Here is a 25,465-nt window from a genome sequence, read left to right on the forward strand (position 1 = left end):
AAATCTGTCATTGGCATTTCCAAGATAAGCACACTATGCTTTGCCAAAAAATTTTTCTATTTACTAGAATTCCTTCTCAATTTTCCCCATGCTTCACTAGCATTACACACTGAGAGATGTGCCATGTAGCTAACTCTGGCATGGCTGATACAGATTTGAACTGGTCCAAAGCAAGAAACAGAAGGCCAAGATTTGTTTGCCATCACATGCAATACTCCTCAGAAGGCAAGAAGTTCTGGATAAGGCTTAATCTGATTATCACACACAACTTCCTACTCCCTTCACAACAGATTTATGATTTTTTTTTTTTCATCTATTTGAGAGATTTAACTGGAGCTAGAGGTAAACTTACATAATTCTCCAGTAAACTGTCCTTGACTGTTTGATCCCACATAGCCTATATCGAGAAGGTCACTGGCATTGCGTTGGTGACCTCCTCGCAAGACTTCACCTTTTCTAGGTCCAGTTGATCCTTTAGAAGAAGATGTTCCTGAAGAGCTGTGGCCACCAGGGGATGGGAAGTTGGGTTTACTATATGGTACGAGTGCCTCTTCTAGAAAAGCAAAACAAAGCAAAATAAATGCCAATGAAGTCCTAGAAGCAGGAATAAACAAGCTATTCATTTATGTACATCATATTAATTCATATCTTTCTTTTGTCTTGCTTTATAGCATAACAATTTTACCCAAGAAAATACACAACTAAGAGTTGTATCCCAAGGACAGAGAAGCCAGTATGAATTTAAATCTTGCTTCCTCGTGAACTCCTAAGTCAGTTTGTATTAATTATAAAAAGTCTAGATCCATTATGAATAAGAGATCATGAATCATAGATACTTTAATAAAAATAGGTGAACACGCAATTTCCAAAACAATGAAGCTATGATTAGATATTTGCTTCAAGCCTACATAAATGTGCTTTTTCCTTTTCTTTAGCCTAAATTATGGAAACATTACCTCAATCAGTTTAGATAAAGAACTACAATATCAGCTAATTTAATTAGCTTCCAGCAACTCAGTAATTTCTAATGATGCAAAGTACACTGACAATATTTTTTAGCTGGCGTTAAATTACATTGGAAAATATTATATTATATATTGCAGTTGTAATATTTGAGGTGGATAAATAATCCTGCAGCTTGTTTCATGTTCCATTATGAGCAAAACGCTTACTTTTGCCCACTTGGATTCCCTTTCTGTGAAGACCTGTAATAATGAACTGTTTTCAGGAGCAGGATTAATGGCAACAAGGCATAAGACTATATGTCTTCATATAGCATGAAGTAAAACAAGACATTGCTTCTGATTAGAGTTTCCTGGAGATATTGTTGCAATAATACAAATCTAAGAAGCATAACAGCAGCACTGATTTAACACTGAAACAGATACACTATTTTATTTCTTTGCTGTCTATGATCTACTTTTGCCATCTTAGAAGCTGAAGAAAGAGATCTTGCTAAATATAGTTTGATACAAGAAAGAATGCGAGTATATATGCCTAATCTCAAACACAGCATTGTTCCTTCTGAAATCAGTGGGATTTCTACTGCTTGAATCCTGCCTTTTTTCAAAGTGAATTTGGGCCAAAAGGGTTTTCTTTATTTTGGTTTTCTAATTGTCTTCTCTCTTAAGCTACCTTTTGAAGAGAAATGGACTTTCTTTGACAGAGGGCAGGAACAGAGAAGGGAAAGTCGGTGGGGATGGTTGGAAAGAAAGAGGAGATAAAATCACTTTTATTCGCAAGCTTGAAGCCTTTGCAAAGACTACAGAAGAGGCATAATTAACTTAAAGAAGTGCTAAACGAGAAAAAATTTGTGGAAGAAACTCAGGATTTCATTATTTGCCACAAGAGAGTAGGATGTGGGGATTCCCCACATGAACTGCTGTTGAACTGAGCCTGTTTTTAAGGTAAATGTGTTGCAGAAGAGGGCAGGCAGATGACTTCTTTCCCTGCCAAAGTATCTCCCTCTGCTCCTGCCCAAGGGACCAGAATATTTGTGCTGCAGGACGTAAGGGCATTATCAGTGCTTTGTGCTAGGACTGTGTGTTGTCCTTGCTGAAATAAAAGGAAAGGCTTGAAAGACACTGTAAAATGGCTTTCAACAGCCCACAGTCTCTCCTAAATTATGTTACTTGTTTTTTGATATATCAAGACCTGACAATAGTCAGGTGCAAACCTGGTTTCCAAAGGCTGGGTAAAATATGGAAGAGTTTGCATTAAGGCAGCAATAAAGCAAGCTGCATAAATCAGTTCAGCAAAAAGCTGGGTACATTTTGAAAGGATGAAAACAAAAGTCACTAGCATTGCAAAAGAGTTGGAAGATGACATATATAGTCAATTGATTTGTTTTTCTAGCTTGTGGACTCAGGATAAGGCCTCCTTCGTGTTCAATGAAATATTGAGAAAAAATGACCATGAATAAATATAAAGTGCATTATCATTATAGAGCATATGGTATGTTAAATTATCTGTTGTGCCCTCAGAAATAAACATAATCCATAAAATAAGGAATTTTGACATAAAATAAAAGCTAGCATTTCTAGCACATGAAACATTCTAGCAACATTCTAGCACATGAAAAGTAGTTGTCTCCAGTCTTGAGAATGGGCTCACATTTATTAAACTCTCCAAACAGTTCCCCATGTCCAGGCCAGCAAAGAATAGGGGGAGGCTTCGCTGGTGCCTTTCTCTTTGAAATACTGAGCCATTAATTTGAAGATCTAGTTCTACCCCCTGTGAAATCAGGATATGTGTGTGTAACAACGCTTCTACACCTCAGAAAATAACCAAAAGGCTTTTCCTGTTATCAAAACTATTGTAACCTGATCTAGCACTGCTTTCATCAGAGGGGGAGCTAAGAACGTCATATTTGATGTGCTTTAACTCTAGTTCTACAATGAAGCCACTGCCAGGAACTCAGTGATCTTGTTTATACTGAAAGCAACCAGTGGAAACAGAGATCCCAGACCTAGGTATTTTTATTCTATTCAACTTCAAACTAAAGGTCTTGCTTTCAAAATTTCACTCACAGCTTGGTAACATCTGAATGAAACCCCCTGAGTTGCAAATTATCTATTTTCTGGAAGCTGTTAGCTAATAACACTTTTTGGAAATGTATTGAAAACTGGGACAGAGTGGATTTTCAAAGAACTATGCCGTTAATAAGGGAAAGGGGAAGAAGCACAATTAATATTATTAAAACACCCAAATTTAGTGGTGTAAACCAGCATCACACACAAGGGTAGCCTTTTTTAAATCTACCAGAGACAAGAATGCAGAGCAAGAAAGCTGCAGAGCAAGAGGCTGGAATGAGAATGCAGACAGAGAGATATGAAGCCCTGGCCCATCTTGTGCACAAACTTTATGAACTCCTCACACCAGGATAAACTCATAACATCTCCTAGAGGCATCCTTTTTTATGCATAAAGGATACACACTTGCTCTCGGCATCCTGAATTTGACAAGAACAGGATAACCTTTAACCACTTCAGTGTAGGGCACTGCGCGTGTCAAGATCAAATTCTCTTTATTTATGAACAGATAAATGCATACCCTGCAGGACGGGAATTTTACTACTGTGTAAGCTCTGCATCACAGAATAAATGAAAAATTCTATTTGTATACTTGTGAGGCAGAGGAAAAAGAAAGGACTTCTTTCTAAGCAGGTCAGAGAAGCATCCTTAATAATAATTTCCAAGAAAATAAGAAGTGTAGGGTATATTAGGGCTATTTTTTTATGTGTTTGTACGTCTTCCAAATTGCAATTAACATTGCCATTTCACCAAGCAGCATGACTTTCACACACTATTTTTAAACAGTGACTTCACATTGTGATTTCAGAACATGAGCAGCCACTCACTTGTTTATGCAGCCAACATTTTAGGGGGTTTTAACAGTACCATTATTGTTATATTTTTAAATAAGGATTGTATTTAAAATATTTACTACAAATATTACAGGTAGCAGTATTTTCCCTAGGAGGACTTTATTCAGTAAATCCTGTCCCCATGACAGATCTTTCTGCACACTACTATTTTATTTTTTTAGTATGTCAATGGTATTAGTGTGTGAGATTAACAAGGAGCTTTAAGGGTGAATAAAATCAAGAAAAATATGGATGATAAGAGTACCTCTAGTGTGATTGCGGGAGCTACATACATAAATGAAGAAACAATGTAACCCTACAAAAAACTTCACACACAGTATAATTCATTATTTAAATCTTATTTGTCCTCTTGTAACACTCTAATCAGCACTGCACTGGGATGAGGTGATTAATGGGTTAAATGCTCTAGGATGAAACAGCAGCTTTTATTTGAGGTCAGGCTGAGAGAGGGAAACTGTGAACACTGTAGAAATACAGCTCCAGCCCAGCATCACCTCCTGTGCACATTTGTGCAGACTTGAAATCCATTTAGGTGCTAAAGTCAGCCTGGGGCAAGGTGCAGGTCCTGCAAGAAGGTGAAAACCTGTGCTGTCATCTTGCTGTGCTTAAAGAGATGAATGCTACTTTGTCATATCCTTGACTAAAGAGAAGAGAGGGTTTTTAATACAGCTGAAAGGAATGTCAGTAGCTCAGAAGGATCAGCCCTCTTGCAGACATGTAAAAAAACTGCTGCCAACTTGGAAGCAGGTTGAAAGAACTGGAAAATATGGCCCTACATGTAAAAATAAATACATCTAACAAAAGATACACTAAAAATCTCTCTCCTTCCCTCTGGCCTGAAACTATTCCTATCTTCTCCATCGCTACACTTGAGAATATTATTAATTTCCAAAACACTGCAAAGAGTGCACCAACTCAGGTGCTAATGAGATTTCACTGTTGCAGGAGGGAACATAGCTGAATCACAAGCTCTCCTTTCAATTTGCCTTTCCTCATTTTCCAGCCTGCCCCTCACCAGTGAGGTGTGAGGTGACCCCAGAGCCCTGCCAGGCACAGAACCCTGTGGGCCTGATGTTTCTGAGTCTGAAAGATTTTTAGCCTACTAGCAGCTGCTAACTTTTCCCCAAATTTCTCAAGAAAGTCCTTTCTCAAAAACAATCTTGGCAAACAACTCTCCTTTCTCAAAACATTCCTTCTTCAGGTGGTGTTTTGCTGTTTCTCTAGTTACCTAACGGGATTAGAGAGGTGTTGCTCCTATTCACCCATCATGTTAAGTCCATATCGGAACACCTTATAAAAGGTAGTAAGAATTAGAAAATAATTCTTTTTTTTCTATGCTCTATTCTTCTTTTTTTTATTCCTTTTGCCTTCTGAAATATTTGGAGCCTTTCTTTGGTGTCCTAGAGCTGCAGAACCCCTCAGCAGAGGGGCACAGCCTGCCTGGCCTCGGCACACACCTGATCCGAAGGCTTGTTTGTGTTGGGCTTTCCTGAAATCCTCTTGGCGGTCTGTAGAGCTTATCCACTCCTGGGCTTGGCGCTGCCACTCTAGTGATGTCCTAGCGGGCCGGTCCAGGGAGCTCTTTGTGTCATCTACGTTGGCTGCTGGATGCTGCCTCTCCAGAGAGCTCCCCTTCCTCTCTGCAGAGCCTCCACGCTGGCCCGGCGCTACGGGCTGCCTTAAACCCTGACCAGGGGGCGGGTCAGGTGGTGGTGGAAGATCTAAAAAACGTGAATAACATTCAGGTGAACTGATGTGGTTGTGTTTTTTTTTTAAATTGAAACAGAAGTTCTGGTTTTGAAGCTGAAAAGTAAAGTGCCTTGCAAACGGTACGAGCCGCTAAATCGGCTGATTTTGAAAGAAGGGAATTTCATGTTAATCAGAAAAGGGTTTTGACTTCCGCTAGCTCTTTATTCTTGTGGCTGTGTTTCTACCTCTTTCTAACTTCCATAAAAATCTGTAACTCTGAGCCCTGACTTACACTTCCAAGCATGCGATTTATTTTCTGTGGGGTGTACTCCAGCTGTTTTGTTCAGTAAATGCAAGGATTTAAGAAAGGCTGTGGAAAACTGGCCAGTGCCAGCTGACAATTTCCCTCCACAGTACTGAGGCTTGCTTCATCCTGGTTTTGGGCTACACTTTAAGCTCAAGGTGTAAACTCAAAAGCGAATATAGAACTTAACCAAAATTAATAAAATGCTAAAAATATTGGGAAAAAAATTATTGTGAAACAGACTGTCATTGAAAAAGCACCAGTACCTCTCTGACCAATGTGTTTAAATGAAGCCACCGAATAACGGGTGAGCATTTTAGTCAACGAAATGAAGAGCTAGTCTACAGAGACTAGAGGATGGCCACTCTTAGGTTTAGCAGTCTTGCAAATATAACCAATTAAAACACAACTTCAGCTAATGGAAAGACACTTGCCTGGTCTCTAACAACTTCAGTCCTTTCCAAGTTTGTGACTTGGAGCACTATGATGCTTGTAGAATTGAAGGTCAACCTTCTAATCACATTTGTGGGGGGCAAAAGTGAACTTTTTTATTAGTCCATGACCCAAGGTAATGATAGACTCAGGATAATTGTAATTCTAAATGCAACTTTTTAATGTAAACTATATGATAGACTCATGATAGTCAAGATTATTTAAAGGAAAAAAACAAAACAAAACAAAACAAAAAAAAAAAAAAAAAAGAAAATGGAAGCACCTTTAGTATAATAATGAAAATCCTTCTTTATCATAGACACATTTTATACAAGGAACACTTTTTGATAATTGTGTTTTGGGGCAATGGATAGCCCAAATAAATCTCTGCAGCCACAACATCTTCACAAAAACCTCTTTTAGCCTACAGTAGATTTGGGTCTGACCTGTTTTCTTGTCCTTTCTATCTTACTGTGTTGTGAAGGTTTATCAAGGAATTGAACTTGGCTCAGTAACAGGCATGGAAAAATAAACCTCTGTTTTGCCTGCAGGGAAGTCTGATGATTATAACTCTACTGCAACTGAAATTCATTTTATAAATTGGTCAGGAGGCCTGCAAAGGGAGTTTATTTCAAAGTCTGTAATCCAGCTTTATATAATGCTTTATATAATGCTACACAGAATTGTTTTTCATGTCCTTGCTGTTAGAGGTGATACTTATACCTCACATATGGAGCAGAAATGCTTCCAAAGCTGCTGAGATGTCATTCCAGTCAACACTGTCTCTGACAGATAAATGAGGATGTGCAGGCTATTTGTGTTTGCAAGAGAAAAAAGTTGTATCCAGTGATGATCCTGCCCCTTTGCTCACAGCTGAAGTGCTGTGCCCCAGATTAAGATAAGCACCCTCTGGCAAGAACAGCCTTTTAATAATCTGTCAGTGAGCTTGGTGCATGCTTTATGTTCAGCACTAATTTATTTGAGAAATTTTTCTTTATGAATATAGATGCAACCTTTCATGACAATGACTACACTTGAGTTACTGTAGGTGGAAGCAGGAGGGTATGGGAGCTTGCCAATGTTAAAATTGCTTTATAGTGCTGGCTTCCAAAATGGCATTTCTTGTAATTGATTTTATTGCGATCATAACCAGTTAATGCACAGAACCACAACACTGGCATCTGCTTATGCAATCTGAAAGAGAGATTACTGAAGTTGTGATTTATAAGCACTTTGTGGAGATGCATTGAATCCAATAAACACAGCCCATAACATGACATTGGACTATGCAATTTTCCCAGATAAAATATTTACCATTCAATATGAGCAAAATTTTGAAGTAGTAGCATAGAAAAAAAAATAGTTAAAATTATTGCAGTATTAAACTTTAAACAGACTACCCTACTTCAGAAATTTCTGTCTAATAGTTGTTATTAATTAGATACTTAAAAGGAAAGAAGGCTTGTACTTAAACTATACTGCATGTTCTAGAGCTGGAATTACTGTAGAGTTATGGTGTTGATCTACTGTTAACCTGATTATTGCTTTTATCCATCCGCAAAACAAGCATCAAGACTGACTTATACATAGAAATGAAACAACATGTTTGTAAATTTCCTTGGGTGCTTTAAACCTATGGATGAGTTGAAGAGAAAAATAAAATTTATCTTGTAATGAAGCTTCACAGAATTCTAGAAGAACTGAAGGTACTTTGGAATTAATATAAATTGGCTCTGGCCTCACTACAAACTTATTCAGGTGTGTTACAGGTGTCTGAGCAGATCTGTAAAAACAGTTACTAATTGTAGCCAAACATCACCCAACTGAACTGTTTCTTCACCTCCTTACTCAGGTTGACAGCCACAGTAACACCTACCTGTCCTTTTTAATAAAAGAAGCTGGAAGAGAGCTTCATTTGGAAATGTGGCTTTTTATTTGCTCTGCAACTTACATCCTGCAATGTAAAGCGTGTGCCTTAGTAAATAACTAAATATTTTTTGCTCTTTCCTGGGTTGATATAAAGATCCCATGTATCTGGAGTCATGACTTTCTTCCTCTAACTTCACTGAGAATAATCTTGCCTTGCCTTGGCTTTCCTACCTGTTAAAGGGGTAACAGATGTCATCTGAGTCAGAAATCTCAGATCCTCACAGGAAGACTTATTACCACATAAAGGCAACTATGTCAATCATTCCATCATGTCAATTTCTTCAGAGAAGTTATGAATTTAGAAATGTAGGGACTTCAGTGGGATTTTCAGTGAGGATACCCATAGTGGTAACACTGATTCACCCTACTTCCATCTAAATCCCATTTATCATTTAGGTGGTTGGGAAAATACCTGAAAGCCTGCACTGAGCTAGTAACTTTCTAGGTCAGTAGGATGTCATCCAGACTTTCATTTTGAAGCCTCTAATGGCAGGATTATCAAACCTGCAAGGCAATTCATAAGTGCACTGGTGGGAAGGTGATGGTCTTATTGATTCAGTAATGCAGGGATTGTGATTGAGGAGCTGTAGGACAGCAGAGTGCCTGATAAGGGGGAGATGGATATTTGGACTGGGATTACTCCAGCCCTTCTTTAGAAGGCAGAGCATTGGCTAAATGATTCAGGCACCAGTCAAGGTTTGGCACAGACTCTCATCATTAACTGGAAAAAGCAGCAAGTTAAAGAACTACAAGTATAAGGACACACCTTTCTACCCGTGTCAGCGATTTCTTCTCCTAGGGGTGATAACTACTGTGACATTTAATAAGCCTCTGAAACACTTTCCAGCAGAAAGTAAGTATTTTCTCAACATTAAAAATTATTTTTTAATACACAGTAGGAAGTTAGTAGTAGTAACCAGGCATGGCAACATAGGTCTTATGTTCCAGTTCTCCTTTTCAAACCCAAAGCATATTTCCCTTCTGCCGCCTCTTTGATTTTTTTTTTTTTTTTTTTTTCATATCATGCTCAGTTAAGAAATGGCTTTTAACTTCAGTCACACAGTTACCATGCTACAAACTATATGACAGATTCCACTTTTTTGCAATTCATGACTGCATTGTTTCTAGGAAAACAAATTATTCCTTGAGCACTAACACTAAAACCCTCCTGGTTGTTGTTGGGTTTTTGTTTGGTTTTTTTTTGTTTGTTTGTTTGTTTGTTTGGGGTTTTTTTTATGGTGGACTGTGAGCTCAGAATGAAAGTCTTGATCATTTGAGAGATTCATAACATATTCTTCCTCTGTGGATTTGCTGTTGTCTCAGTCTTTCAGGATGTGGAAGTGAAAAAACAAGTTGTACAGCAAGAGAAATATGAAGACTCCATCTAGAGACAGTCTCTAGAGGCTTCTGACCTGCAGCTGAAGGAAATGGGTTTTAGGGGATTTGTGTGGATTGCTGTCAAAACTAAGCATGAAGTTGAACCCTCAAATGCTTACATTGTCCGAGATGTGTGTGCTATGTGTTAAATATTACGGTTTCTTAGGTCCTTTGCACTGTTCCACATGGTTACAGTTAACAAGGAGGAAGCACACATGATGTGTATGGGAATGGGCAGAGAAAGCTGGAGCTTTCTTGGTCAATGGAAATTGAAAATGACAGACATCCGGTATGTGATGAGACTAAAACACAGGATACCAGGACTCATCCAACTCGGAAATTTGAAAACAACTGGCAAACCCAGTATATTCTCACAAGAGAAATCCAAGAGGAAGCAGTTACAAGGGGCTAGATTTGAGACATCTGAAAAACCAGAGAAAATGTATAGTGATGCTTTTCACAGGAATCAGGATGACCCAGGGCTGAATAGACTGGCCTGGATTAGGACTTGGAATTTCTGGACCTATCCAAGGCTCTCCAATTGCTCTTTCTAGCTATAGCTTAAGGATAATGGCATTGTCTGTTTTTGCAAAGTTCATTGCAATATTTCACAGAAAGCACCCAGTTACCATTTTTAATTTCTGCACACCAGAGATTCCTAAATTCAATTGTTTACATACATGCAGGTGGCAGCAGCAACTTTTAGCTTCCTTAATTGACAAATGATCTTTTGCAAATTTAACTATGACTCAGACTTGACATTACACTTTAATGACTCATATTCAGTAGGAGTTGAAGCGGAAAACTGTACCATTTGTGTTTGTTTGTTTGTTCCTGTGTTAATTCAAGATGGGAACAGCTCCTCTATTGCTCCAGGACATTATAAATTTTTGCAACAAATAGCAAGGACTTTAACTGGGTTTATAAAAGACAAATTTTAATCTAATGGCACTTGAAAGCTGTTAAGGTTATTGCCCATGCTTGAGAGGTTGAAGGAATTAGTGTATCATTGGTATCCTGATTTAAATATAGGGAAGAAACTCTGGTAAGATTAGTATTTTATAAAGGATAAATAAAAGGCAATAGCAGTTTCCTCTCTTAAAATGAATCTTAAAATTGGATCTCTTTCACTAATTTCAAACAATGCCAAATTTTATGATGGAGTCACTCTCTGAGGAGCCCCACTTCCATCTGTCTCATGACCTGAACTGGACCCCCATTAATTTTCTGGCACCCACATTATTGTAAAACACTTCTGTAGCAATAGTATTTAGAAGCAGAAGGATTAGTGTCCACCATACTGAGTGCCCTACAAACTCACATGTACACAGAATTTGTGGCCTAGGAAGCTCAGGGTGACAGGATATGGCACTCCGAAGGGTTAACAAAACACGTACAGCAAGAATATGACCAACACTACACGTGACATCCATAATTTTCCAGTTACTCTTCTCATAGACACATCTATTCAATGGATCTGTGAAATAGAGAGGCCTCTGTAATATATCCACAAGGTGAGGGAATGAATGTTTAAAGGAATTCAGATCCATAGGAGCAGAACCTAAGCTACTCTAAGCTGTGACAAAAATTATCATAGTGAGAATGAGCCATATAGCAGGAGATGGATCAATAACCCCTTTGGTAGCCAGCTGCCCACCTTCCCATCCAGTCTTCCTCAAAAACTAACAAGCACTAACAGTGTCTTTTGCCAGACTCAAGTAGGGTAGACAAAGAAAATGGAAGACAGAGCTGATATTAATTATTAGAAGAGCAGAACAGACACGCCTGAAAATTCCAGATGGGAAGTAGTTGTAAGAGAGAAGTGGAGATGTAAAAGAGGGAGACAGAGTCACTGAGGTCAGTGGATGCCAGGACTGAAGCAGCACAGACAAGAGGTGAGGCAGAATCATGGGAAAACACGGCACGTGTTGCTGTAGCTGTTGGGTGTCTGTCAAAACCAGCACAAACCAAACAAGTCCTGTGGGAGCAGCTCTCTGCGTCTCCTTAGGAATTCATGACACACAGCTACTGCTAGTGGGGGCTACTTCCCTAAAATGTAAAATTACCCTCAGGTCATTTTGCAGTGTCGACTCATGTGCAGTGCAGTGATTTTGGGATAGGATTTATACTGAGATCTGAGAAACCCTTAGAGCTGAGGACACGTTCAGAGCAGCAATGGGGACAGGCTCCTTGAACACACTCACGCAAGCCCCACACTGCTAGAGCTGCAACACTGCTCACATGGCAACCCAGGGACCCCAACTCCACCAAAGCAATAATTGCCTGTAACCCACACTCCCGAAAAGATGGCTCTGCCTTCTCCTGCTGGGCACTCCTGCCTGCAGCAGGTTTTCCTGCAGCACTCACCGTCCGTGATTCCCTCCCGGCGATGAGGCAACGGGGGCTGCTCCAAACGTCCGCCCTTGTGTTTTTTCGTGGGCCTTGGCCTCTGACCCTGATTGACAGCTGCACTGGTGTTGCTGTCAGTAGAAAAAGGACTGCTTGGCCGAGGTCTCTGAGAGGAAGAATATGCTTTGCCTAAAGAAGAAAAAAAAAAAAAGAGAAACCAGATGAAAAAATGTCATTGTCTTGAAATGGGCTGCTCTATTAATGTCTGCTCCGAAACACTAAATCAGGTCTAATTCTCAGGGGCAGGCAAGTGTCCCCTCAAGGTCCCCACTGACAACAACTGGTTTAAGACACAGCACAACAAGTGAAGTAGAGAAACTTGGCATTCTTTTGTCTTTAACTTTTATAATTAAAACTATTCCATCTGTTGCGCTAAAACTACTGTATGCCATGTAACTCCTACCTGCTCTGTGCGCTGAGCAGATGTGTCATAACAACTCCTCAGCCTTCAACAGGGAAGGAAAACAGTTTTGCAATCGTATCAAATTTATCTCCTCCTGCCTTCCACTTCCATGTTTCCTGAGCCAGATTCCCATTTTAGGGGCTCCCATATGCACTGTGAATCTGGAGTAACTCCAGTGAGATAAACACAACTGATTTTGCAAGCTATATAGCATTGTAGCACTGCATACTTAAGGGCTCTCTTTTCTCAAGAAATAAATATGGGGGTATATTTAAATGTGAAAATTTTCCAGCTAATTTTCTATACTTTTATTTGTTAAAAATACATATTCTGACCTCAGATTTATTTATATATATTTTTATATCTGCTGTATATATAGATATACACACATACATACTACATATATATGTTGTGTATCTATATATATATATATATATACACACTATTCAAGCTATATGATTTCTCTTAAAGAAATATCTTTGATGCTGTTCTATGGAGCAGATGATTAAATGTCTTGGAATTTAAAGAGCACAGTTCATTTACTACACTCAGGTCCTTATTCCAATATTTTTATTCTGTTAACTAGGCTTAATAGTTAATGATAACTGATGAAAATTTAAAATCACCATCTTTGACTTTCTTTTGTTCATGTGTATGTCATTCCTGTGAAATTTGGGAGATGTTAACATCTGAATTCATTTATAATTGGTAATTAAAATTCTTACATATTTTAATGCTATCTGCAGTGGAAAACACATAAGCCAGTCCGAATTTCTGCTCTTTCAGTGCTGTTCTAGACCCAGCTGGTGTAAGAGATGATAGAAAGTGTTAAAATGGGTGATTGCTATTTTTCTGGTCAACTGGGCCCATGATAGGAGGGAGGTCTTTTTATCCTGGAGTTAACTTAGACCATGGTCTACCTTGCAGTGGGTTATGTTTTCTAGTAAAACCTTCCAACAGATGTGCTTACTTCCCCAACATGCTGTCACATAAAACCTGATCTAGAAAAGTCTAGTTGGGAGTAATATTCAGCACAGCATCCTATTAGAAACATCCTCAGTGCCAAGAGGGCAAGGTGAAGAAGTAGCCATAATCTCTCTAACATGTTGTTTCACATTAATACATACATGTTAGGATAATAGCTCACTGTTTGACCTCAGAGATTTCGTGACTGTCTCAGGCTTGATCTTCTACCTTCTGACTGTTGTGCACCCTGAGGAGGGCAATGCTCTCATGCAGGCTTGTCCCCAGCTGCGCATCTCTGACAGCTATTGGAGTTTACTACCTTTGAAGCCCTCATTTGGGCATCCCCTAACCCTCCTCTACAAAAAACAAACAAACAAAAAAAAAGCTCAATTGAATTTACATAGTCTGACAACAATGCCTTTGCTAACCTAGCTCATTTTAACTGAAATTGGGTTACAGAACACCCGCCCAAGCAGCTAATTCTGGAGCTGGGAGAAAGCAAGGAATAAGCACTTGGGAACATTAAGCTCTATAGCTGGCACAGCTGCAGCCAAAGACAAGTGATCAAGCCCTTGTTTCGTGGATCAGGATAACACAGCAGATGAACACATACAAAATATTAAAATTTCATTTAAAAATAAAAATTTTTAAAAAATACTCCTAATGCAAAGAAATTCAGATGTGAGCCTGAAATTCCATCCCAGCTCACATCATGCTGCACAGCTGTTTTGCAAAAATGAACTCACAACATGTAAGTGCAACTAGTGAGTGCAGGATGCAGATTCTTCACACATTCTTTTGACTACAGAAATGTGATTATTCATTCAGAATGCTGGTTTTAAAAAGAAACAGGCACCAAACATTCTCTTTTATCCCTTCATGAAAATGAGGCGAAATAAATAGCACTGACCTAAATCATGCATGGGGCAAACAGAAATGATGTGCAGAACTCCCTTAGCACATTTTTCAATGCACTTAATAACTGATTACAGCATCTTGTGTTTGCATGCAGCCCTTCCAGTAAGAACTGCTGAGCAGTGTCAGACTTTCTGCAGCAGATTTAGTGTGTTTAAATGGAGACAAGGATGAATCCACTAATTCTTGATTTAATTTCCCAAGGGTGTTTAAAAGGAAAGCTGTTTGAACTTCGTGGCAAGTCACATGATGGCTTCTGGAAACTGGAATCAAAGTGTCTGGCAGGAGAGACACACTGCATCTGGATTCACCAGAGGAATCACACTTGGCAATCAAACATTCCCACGTGAGCCTATCAAGCTGGACATCTCCTTTAGTACCTACCGCTGAAAGCACTTCACAGCTGTTCTAAATGGGTGAAAATAACTGTCCAGACTGCAGAGGAATAAAGAGTCAGGACCCTCAGGCTCCCTTCAGAGCAATGAGCAGGATAACACTGCTGCTTCTGCACTGCCAGACAGCATGCTGCACTCTGGGGGCTGTAACAGGGATGTCCGACCCAACCACCCTGCCCTGCCAGGTGACACATTCTAGTGACACTGCAGTGAGCAGGGGGGTACTTCTGTTTGCTGAGGTCTCTGCCAGGAAAAAGAAGGGAGGGCTGTTTCTTTACATGTGGATTTTTATTTTATTTCCATTCTGCCTGCTGGATCGTTAGGAGAATAAGAGGGATGACTTAATCATAAAGTCTCTACCACAACTGCTGGATCCTTTTTTGTGCCCTATGTTCCAATTGTCTGTCTGAGGAATTACACACATACTCACTTTAAGTGCATCTGTGACCTAATCAAGCTAAGAAAATACAACTGACAAGGGGGCTCTCATCCTTTCCTTCTAGTTTCCATTCATACAGCTACAATAAAAAAAATCATATTTATTCTAAAGTCTCTGTATTTATGTGTCCGTTTACTTCTGTTATGAGTGTGTTTGTGGTGGAAACTGCATTTCTCAAAGGTTTGATGCAAGTCACAGTAATTTTGGTGAATATTTGCATTAACTTTTACTGGAGCAAACACCACCAAAAAAAAGTTGGAATTTATTTGCTCCTTTCATTCAGAACTTGGGAGACTCTTCAAGGAAAACAGTATATTTTAAGTTGCAGTTTGGCCAGATGTCTCCATACCAGATAAGTTAAGGTCTACAAGAGTTTTCTTATTTTGTTTTGTCTTTTTTTGGGGGGTGTTTTTTTTTAGTGATAAGACAGATTTACTCAGTTTTCCATTTATAGAAGGCAACAACTGAGGGCTTCAGCTATGGTGAAATAATCTTTTAAGGATGAATATGTCTGACCAAAACCAGTGATAAAAGTCCCAGTGATTTGAAAAAAGCGGGATTTTAGGACTTTGACATCAACTCTTTCCTTTATTCCTAATGTTCCTAAAAGACAGTCCTTGCCTACAGTTATTGAAGTTATTGCCTACAGTTTTCAGCCCCAACATGCGAGACTTTCCCTTAAATGCGCATCTTTTACTGAAGGAGAGACTTCATACCAGACTAATAATCTAAAAAAAATTTAAATGATAGAAATATTATGGGACTTGTCATCCAGAATTAGCTAGGAAAGCATAGCAAAAAATATGATCCAAGTTCATACTCTGCTATTAGACTTGTGAATTTTTACTTATTGCTGTTATTTTGACAAGATGAAAGAAATGCAAATGTATCCTTTTTTATAGAATAAAGATAATATTTCTTTATATATTTTTAGTAGAAATAAAACATATGAAACTTTCAAAATAATAACTCAAACATATTTAGTTTTCATTAATTAATTTCAGAAGATTGGCTGTTTTCAAGTATAATATCCACTTCACCTGTGTTACATTTTATTTGGCAGATTCAGTTGGCATAACCAAAATTAAATATTATCAAAATGTATTAACTTATTGAATTAAGGATTTTTTAAATCAGCTATTAATTAAGCTTTAAACAGTTTGTATTGTTAACAATCAAAGCACATAAATTCACCCCATGCTCAGAAAAACTTCACAGAAAAACACACTTTTGCAAGATGAAATGCAACAGAAGAGTATGGATAGAGATTACAGTTTAAATGTGATGCTCATCATTGGAAATGTGAAAGATTGTGAGGAGATTGTTCAGAAAATGAAATCATCAAAGGCTATCAGGCAGAATTAGTAATCTCTCCACCAAAACATTAAATGAGCACGTGTCAGTAAATCCAGAGCAGAGTCAGCACTGAGGGCAACTGCAGCAGACCAAAGGTGCAGATTAAAAGCTTGTGCTATCCACTACTCCAAATCACTAAAAATGAAACATAAAGCAAGATTTTATTTAAAATACACCAATACAAGTACCTCCATCCACCTTATCCCATGTATCCCATGCATGTTAGACAAGTGTGAGACGCACTGAGACGAGGAGAGGCAGAGACATCCTTCATGCAGAAAGCGTCGACTTTGAGTCTACAAACCTGTTCTTGTCAGGCTGGTCCCATCCAGCCTAAACCCAGCTTTATCTGCTGCTGCAACCAGTGCTTGTGCAAAAGTGCCGCTGGCAAGGATGGAGTCATCTGAGGAGCTACCTACACTAGATCTATGGCTAGAAAAGTTACGGTCCTCGTCAGACGCGGAACCCCAGCCATTTACCATTGAACCTAAAAACAAATGTAGGGCGCCAGTGAGTGGTGCACATTTGATACTCTTTGGTCATCTAAAGCTTAAAGACCCATTTAATACGTCCTTTCTCAACAGGAAACCCAAAATACATTTGACAGAGCTTGGTACAGAAGAGAAATATTCATCTGTAGCTTAAAGATCCACTCATCGTGTCCTTTCTCAACACAAACCCCAGAGTGTATCTGACAGAGTGTGGTGCAACAGAGCACTATCAGAGCTAGGTTTGCTTTGCTCATGAGCTTTTGCTCATTTGTAGCTTGTTCCATATAGCTTTACTCCTGTAAACAAAATAATACACATTCTCTACAAATGCAAAGGCTCCACAGTAAATTCTTGTGAGAATTAATGCTTTTTTCCCCTGTGATTAAATTGAATGTATCTGGTTTTGTTATTTTTGTTTGACTTGACTTGTTACAAATCAGTATCTAGTTTGATATTTGCCAAACCAAGTCTTAGTTTTGGACTGCATATATGTAAGTCTCAGTAGATATGGCTAAAGTCACACCTGGGCTTCAAAAGCTATTCTGAACAAGACTGGCACCATGTAATTTTGTCAATCAAAACCTTAAAATAAATGAGCGGGTTTAATGGCCTGAAAATAGCTGATCTAAAGTAGTTCACTCTAGTGGATAAAAATAACTTTTTTAAAAGGTTAGAAATAATTAAGATTCAAGAGCAGAGCAAATATATGCTCTGATTTTACACTGAGTCAGTCTCTAGACCAGTGTTGGCCCCATGGTATTTTCTAACTATGGATTACCACCAGTGCAGGAGAGGAAGGTGATAAGAACATTATAAAAATGCAGTCAGAAAACCAGATACCAGAAAACCCACGTGAAAGAAATACAGAAATGTTGACATAACTAAACTATAAAGAGCAAAGTAGAGAAGGAAGGATAAATCTTATTTGCTCTTCACTTATATTTTATTTTTTCTGAAGCATGAATCAAACATCCATCAGCTACCCATCAATTTCGCAAGGTATTGCTTGGTTCAATTATTATTTTTTTCAAAGTACTGTAGTTCTGTTTCTTTCAGGGTTTCAAATGGAGATAGTGGCATTCTGTACTTCTAAAATGTCCCAGGGTCATCCTGCACCAGGCAGTGGAGCAGGAGGCAAAGGGAAGGGCCAGCAGCCAGTACTTTGCTCCAGGAACAGGGCAGCCCTGTTAAATGATGTACCAAACCTAGGCAAGTGCAGAGCCACCAGAGTGCTTTTGGGACCTGAGCTACTGCCTGGCATTGCATGGTGCTGTGTGGAAAAAGTGTGTTCTTCTGAGATAGTACCACACCCATCTCAAAATACCTGAAATGTGCTTTTTAGCAACAGCTATATGTTGAAAAAAAAAAAATAAAGCCCAGTGAACCTGTGAGAATCTGCAGAGAACTGGTTTTCAAAGGCATGAAGACATGTGTGGAGGGTTGCATCATGGCCCCAACTTTACTCAGTTAGCAGAGCTGAATTTCTGTAAATGCACATAAAATGTGTGCCAGTATAGAACCTTTTTTTTAATCCATGTCCAAGAAAGCATTTCTGTGTTTAAAATTGTTAAGTAGTAAATCAATAATGACCTGCTTATTGGCTAATTGATAGGCTAATTAACTAATGGTGGTGTCAAATATTAAAAATGTCCTGCAAAAACAGGTCGGGAGTACAATAAATGAATCCTGGAATTCAGTAGCATGCTGCACCATAGGGCCCAAGAACAACGGATTATTTTGTGATGCTGCAGTGACCAAACCTTTTAATGTCAGAGAAGTGGCAGGATATAATAACAAAAACCCCTGTGCACTCCTCAGATACAAGAAAAGAAACCAAAGAGGTCTGTGGAGGTCTGACAGGCAGAAAGGGTGTGAAGTGCAACAGAGAGTGACAGAGTTTGATTCCGCTTGCCAAAAGCACACATAAAATTGTTATTTTCCAAACAGACTCGACCTGATGCAGACAGATGTGAGGGAGCCCAGATAACAGCAAGAGAAGGCTAAAACTGAATTTCCTCTGAGAAGGCATTTTCTGAACTAACAATCAAAGTGCAGTAGGACATCATAGAGAATGGAGAGCAAAGAAACTTAGCAGCAGTTATTGATGATGTCTGAAAAGAGATACTACAGATAAAACACTTAATGAAGATGTAAGAAAATGAAATGCTGTAGCTGAGGACATTTTCAAACAATCACTTATGGACACATTCCACAAAGAATGTGAGCACAAGCTGAAACATAAAAATGTAACTAGAGCTACACATATCAAAAGATGATACTTAGATGCTAAAAATTCAACATGTGTGCTATTAATTTCAGGCTCCAAGGGTTTTGTGTCGTATATTCTATTGTCTATGTAGAGACATATAAAATCCTATACAGAGCACTTTTTGTTGTCAGTGTCATGGTCCATGAGACTAAGGATGTTTTAAAAGAACTTTTAATTTCTATTTGCTCACATTGCTTTGTCCATTTGCTAACCACAGCTGTTACACAACATACGATGTACATGGTAATTTGGGGGTGACACTTTCAGGGTATGTGTAGTAGTTGTTTTTCATTTTCTTTGTTAACCAAAGTAAAAAAAATTATCTCATTTTAGGTATGAAATACACTGAAAATCTGCAAAAGAACACAGTGTGTGAATACAGCTATTGTTCTACACACTCACAGACATGCCAGTTTTTCTAAAATTACCTACATTTTTATTATCAGACTGCCAGTTTTCAAGGCCTACCCTATAAAAAAAGCTCTGTTCCTTAACTCCTCCACATTCCCAGGGACAGCAAGTATTAGCAAGGCTGGGAATAGTGTTCTCTGGCTACAGATCACTCCTCCTTCCCCTCTCCTCCTCCAGCTGTTCTAGGAGGGGCCTGTCACACTGGAAGCTCTGCTCTTGCAGGGCCATGAGTGTTATTGAGATGTCATGACCCCACCTGGAGTTGAGCATCCATTTCTGGGGCCCCTGGCACAAGGCAGACATGGCCCTGCTCAAGGGTGTCCAGAGAGGAGCCACAACAACCATCAGAGTGTTGGAACCCTTCTTCTGTGAATACAGGCTGGGACACCTGGGGTTGTACAGCCTGGAGAAGAGTGGGCTCTGGGGAAATCTTCCTGTAGCATTTCAATACATAGAGTGGGGTCATTACAAAGCCTTTCTGATAAGGCCTGTAGGGACAGGACAAGAAGCAGTATTTTCAAACTGAGAGAAGGTTTAGATTACATATAAGGAAGAAATTCTTTACTGCGAGGGTGGTAAGGCACTGGAAGAGGTCACCCAGAGAAGCTGTAGGTGTTCCAGTCCTGGGAGTGTTCAAGGCCAGGCTGGATGGGGCTCTGAGCAACTTGGGATAGTAGAAAGTGTCCCTGTTCACAGTAGGGGGGTTGGAACAAGATGACCTTTAAAAGTCCCTCCTAGTCCAAACCATTCTATGTTACTTCTGGTTGCTGGGAGCAACTTTTTATATAGAAACTTCTTCCAACTGCTGAAGTCAGCAAAACACCCTGAGCCATGCACAGCACCCACAGCTGTGTGTGACCAGGGAGCTAAAGGCAAAATCTCCACATTATTTCTACTGATTCCTGAGCTATTCAGTTTCCCTGCTTAAACAGCTTCTTTTCTCCAGCAAAAGCTGCAGCAGTAAATCCCATTTTGCTGTGACCTGCAGAGGTGTAGATATTGCCCAGGAGGCATGGGAGTGCTGGAGCCCAGCCTGGGCACCTCAGGCCACCACACAGCTGTGTTAACACAGCACACATGGGGACTGCTTGTTTAAAGGCATGCACTGGCCTCTTCCTTTCCAAATCAGATGCACATTTGTTTTTCTCTGAATAAAGGCAGAATAAGAGATGCTGACGTTCCTTTCAGATCAACTGTGCATTTTTGAAATGGGATGAAACAGGCTTTTAGTGTCTTCTTTACATGCAGCTCACTGTGTGTTTTCCAAGAGCACATTTGAGTTTTTACGCTTTCTGGCAACTGTAAATTTTACTCTTGCTGACAGCAGCAGTAAATGCTTTATGCAGAACAAAATCAGCTCTGTGAAAAGTTGAACTCTGTTTTCTTGCTCCATAAAATATCTCTTGGTGCTAATGCAAACAGAAAGCTTCTTTGCTCTCAGGGAAAGGTGAGGGAAACAGAGGTGCCAGCTTTCCAGTAGACTACATGCTACTGCTTTTAGTGGCATTTTGCTGGCAATAAAAATGCTATTTTTCTTTGTAAAGTGTACTGTTGCTTTACTTAAAAATAGTAATAATAGAAAGTCAAATGCACCTGTGAAATAAAAGCTGCTCACAACAAACCTGGCACTTCTGAGAATTCCATTAGATACTTTTCCGCATCTACCAAACTCTGTGTGCTTGCTTCATGTGTTTTCCTTTACAAGACCATCCAGCACATATTAATGTTAAGCCCCTGGTTCTTTTCAGTTTTTAAATGGAACAGGGATAGACTGCTTAGGTTTCTGAAGTGTGGGTGATGTCCCTGGGGACTGATGCTACTTCAGCTGAAATCAGTCACAGAATTCCTTTAGCCTTTGTACAGGAGAAAGATATTATCCTCTCTTGGATATGTCTGACCACTGTTGTGATTACACAGCAGGAATGCCCACTGATTTTGGATTTTGGTGAAATTTGGTGGATAATGGAATAGAAGGGGCAATAGCCATTATACCATCAAAAAGAGGAAGAATAATAGAAGTGTTTGAAAGCAGAATCTAAATATGATCACACTTCCAAAAACTAGAGTTTGTTTTAACTGTCCTCTATCATAAATGCCCATGTATTTAAATGCATACACCTGGAATAAACCTCTAAGTTTTATTTTTGGGCTGAAAATACTAAAAAAAGGAGGGAAAACCATATGTAGATATTCAGCACTTCACAGGTCCAATGATAATTAATGACCTTCATAAACATCTAATGAAAAATGAATTTATGTCACTTAGCCAAATTTATTTCTGTTTGCATTCCATCCTTCTAGATTTTTTTGGTTTCCATATTGCTGAAAGGCACAAAAATTTCTCAAATTTATTCAAGCTGTTAGAAAAGAAATGCACACAGAACATTAAGTAGTTGCTCAAATGTTGCTGAGCAGTAAAATACTATGATAAAGTGGCAACTTGCTGTGTCTCTATTACTTCTTCAGCACTAAAATTAATTTATGATCAGTCATCAATTCATTTACATGTCATTTTATGCTAAATCTATCGTTGCTGATGAATGCATATCCCTAGATCCATTAAGCTAGAGTAAAGTCTGTGCTTTATAATATGACCCTGCTAATTGTTGCATTACCATTTTTATGAGATACAAAAAGTAGCAGTTTCCTATTTTCTGAGCACATATTTAATCCATGAAGCACATTCTTCCTATTAAATGCAATCTGTCTAACTGCTTATAAAATAGAATCTTTTGCAATAGGTATCCCTAAACAAATCAATACAAATATTGAGCTCTGCTCTGGTAAAATATGGCTCATGAGAATGATATTGTGCAGTTTTCAAGAATTATTCCATTTGTGCTCAGACACAGTGAATGAACAACTTTTTCCATACAGACAGTGGTCAGTGAGTCTTTTAATCAAGACCAAAACATGTCAGATAAGGGATATTCTTCCTTGCTGACCTAAACAATCTACAGAGATTTTTACAGTTCAGATCTATATAATTCTACTGGAAAAAAAAAAAAAAAAAAAGGTGTCCATTTGTTGAGGCACTGTTTACAAGAATATCTCTCTGTTTATATCAGCTTGTATCAGTGAGGTAGAAGAGGTCTTGCTCTAATTTCCATGCTAGTTAATGTGTCAAACTCTTCCCTCAGCCAAAATGCACCAGGACTGAAGATACAACAGCTCTGACAACCAGCTTCACTGGTGCTGCAGGAGGAGGAGGAGATAAGGAGAGGGCAAAGAAAGCCCCCAAGCCATAACACTTTGACCTGAAAAAACCTAGGCTTGCTCTTAGTGATTTCAGTGAGAAGCAAATTAATTTCTTCTGCAACCGTCATATGCAATTAATTAAGTCTATTTAAGTAGAATAATGCAACAGACTCTTTGTGGCCATTCATGCCATAACTCTGCACAGCAATTCATTATAAAGGCAAACATTAAACATAAGGAAAAGAAAAAACATACTTCAATGTGTCTCTGAAAGCAAAAAATAACCCTAAATAATTATGAACTAAAATTTAAGGGAACAAAAATTTTACCAGTGTTTTTTAGTTCTTTCTTTCTATTTTTTTTAAAGCAGATTCAGTGACTCAATATCCTAACAAACCATACTGGGAATGAAGCAAAACCTTGGCTTTAATTTCATATTACATCCCACAAACTTGCAAATCTCAACTTCCCTCCCTGAGTTCTCTTTGTGATATCTGGAGAATGTTAAGATACAGTTCCTGTGCACTCCTCCTTTCTTTTCATTTTATTATACATGTCAACATTATGTCTCTGCCACCTGCAAAGAGAAAAGCTTAATAGTGCAGATTAAATCCTTGTCTGAATCTTCAGTTAGCTGTGACTAAAACTCAAGGGCCTGGAAGACAACTTGACTTTTAAACAGTTTAAAGGAGCAGCATTGTGGTGTCAGAGGGATTCAGCAGTTTGTGCTTTGGTTCACGCAGTGCCAGCGCTTCCCCTTGGAGAATCCCACATTTGGCGCTGCAGGAAATCCTTGTTCTCAGCTCAGCCATGAAGAACAAAGCCCATTTCAGTCCAAGTGGGGGAATCTTTGAGGCATGGCTGAGGCTTGCTAACACTACAAGGTGAGGAACCTCGCCCTGCTCCCTCCACAGCAACTCTGTTTGGAGGAAGTCTGGACCAAGGGATGTCAATTTAGATTTCTCACAAACACTGAACTCCCTGGGCACTTCAGAATGAATAGAAATGTTGCCTCATCTGGGTCAGCTGTTCTCATTTGCCTCCACTTTCAAGTAAATTGAGAGAAGTGAAAACGTGAGCTATAAATTTCTAGAAAAATGCTGGCTGAAGTCACCAAAGGTTCTGTGAAAAGAAGTCGTTTATATATTCTCAGCACAAGAAAGAACAATTCAGTTGTTCTCTGGTATTTTAAAAGCAATCAAATTGAAGAATGAGAAACAGCTTGGGAACAACTGAAGCAATTTGCTCTACACTCCTTACCACCATCAAACACAGCCTAGAAGAGTTAACAGAAACAGATGAACAAAAATTAACAATTCTCTTTTGAAAAACAAAATTTGGCCAAGTATAATAGGAAATTTCTTTCCACCCTTAGAAAAAAAGCCAAGCCCAATACAAACTCTTCTAAAATCAAGGATTTTCCCTTATAGTAACTGAGGAAAACAGAAGTAGTTTTGCTATTTGGAGATTTTGCCATCTTACAGACCCTTTAGGCTAACACTCTGGGTGCAGTTCTGTAAGGCTATCAAACCTTAATTAAGTAAGTCTAAATGTTGGCCAAGTGCTATAAGGGCAGTTTATAATTTTGCTTCCCCTTCCAGCTGCACATTCCTTCCCTGCAGTGCCAGCACACACCTTGCCATGCAGTGAACCAGAGCAAGGAACAAATCCACCTGGTAATTAAACAAGTTAAAGAAAAGGCAAAGGAAAAGCCTTAATTTTCAACTGGACGAGGCCACACAATGTTAGCGGTGGTGATGAATGGAAGTGTATTTAGATCACCTAAAGTATACTCCCAGTCCACATTATCAAGTTCTTACCTATTTCTTCCAAAATATCAAGAAGCCTTTAACACTCCAGTAATTAGACATTGAGCACTCAAAAAATTAAAAAAGATTTTAAAATATTATAACAAGTTTGAAGGTTATTCATAAAAGTATAAATTTTAATAAGCACTAAAGTTTCCAATTAGAGCAGGAATACAACTATTACTTATTTGCTCTAGGGAGGTTGGTCCAAACTATTAGATGAAGATGCAAATGTGGAAACATTCATTTTCTGATTTACAGATACACAAGAACTGCCATATTAATATATACCAAATGAAAAATGTATACCAACCAGTTTTTTTAAAATTTATTTACTGCTCTTCTACCAGTGCAAAATTCTTAGTGAATTGCTAACAGAAAAGATTCTGAGCCACTAGTGAGATATGCAAAAATATGCAGAATTATAGCCTGAAGGAGATTACACTAGAAATTCAAGCAGAGTGAGTTAACATACTCATGCACTAAGAAGTTAACCTTCTCAATTCAGGGATTTTAAACTTTAACTCTTTGGCCTTCAGTTGCATCTGGATTTCAAATCACAGCAGCAGAGATACGATTCTTAAATCTTAATTAGATTGGCAAGCAGTCTGGCTCTAGTGTGAAGGAAAACCTGGGAGGTGGGATTAAGCTACAGACTATTTCATTCAACAAGGGAAAGGAAGAAAATGATTGATGCTCCATCACTGTCATATTCCTGCAGTGTTTTCAGATTAGCAATCCTCAAGTATGAGCGCAGAAGCACTGGAATTTCAAAGGTCCAGACAAAG

At 38.8% G+C, this 25,465-nt stretch overlaps 1 protein-coding gene across 6 annotated transcripts in view; it reads right to left on the reverse strand.

Moving 5' to 3' along the window:
* Window positions 1–25,465, reverse strand: part of ROBO2 (roundabout guidance receptor 2) — a 445,348-nt gene that overhangs the window by 3,670 nt on the left and 416,213 nt on the right. For 2 of the 6 annotated variants that reach the window (XM_083855698.1, XM_083855693.1), the window contains 4 exons: window positions 16,805–16,987; window positions 11,985–12,155; window positions 5,344–5,607; window positions 353–553 (listed from right to left, as the gene is read on the reverse strand). In XM_083855698.1, coding sequence (XP_083711824.1) covers window positions 353–553; window positions 5,344–5,607; window positions 11,985–12,155; window positions 16,805–16,987 — 819 coding nt within the window. The remainder of the gene's footprint in view (window positions 1–352; window positions 554–5,343; window positions 5,608–11,984; window positions 12,156–16,804; window positions 16,988–25,465) is intronic. The other 4 variants (XM_083855694.1, XM_083855695.1, XM_083855696.1 and 1 more) reach the window with 4 other exon arrangements.

Source organism: Zosterops lateralis (genome assembly GCF_965231275.1).
Source record: "Zosterops lateralis genome assembly, chromosome: 2".
Taxonomy (NCBI): domain Eukaryota; kingdom Metazoa; phylum Chordata; class Aves; order Passeriformes; family Zosteropidae; genus Zosterops; species Zosterops lateralis.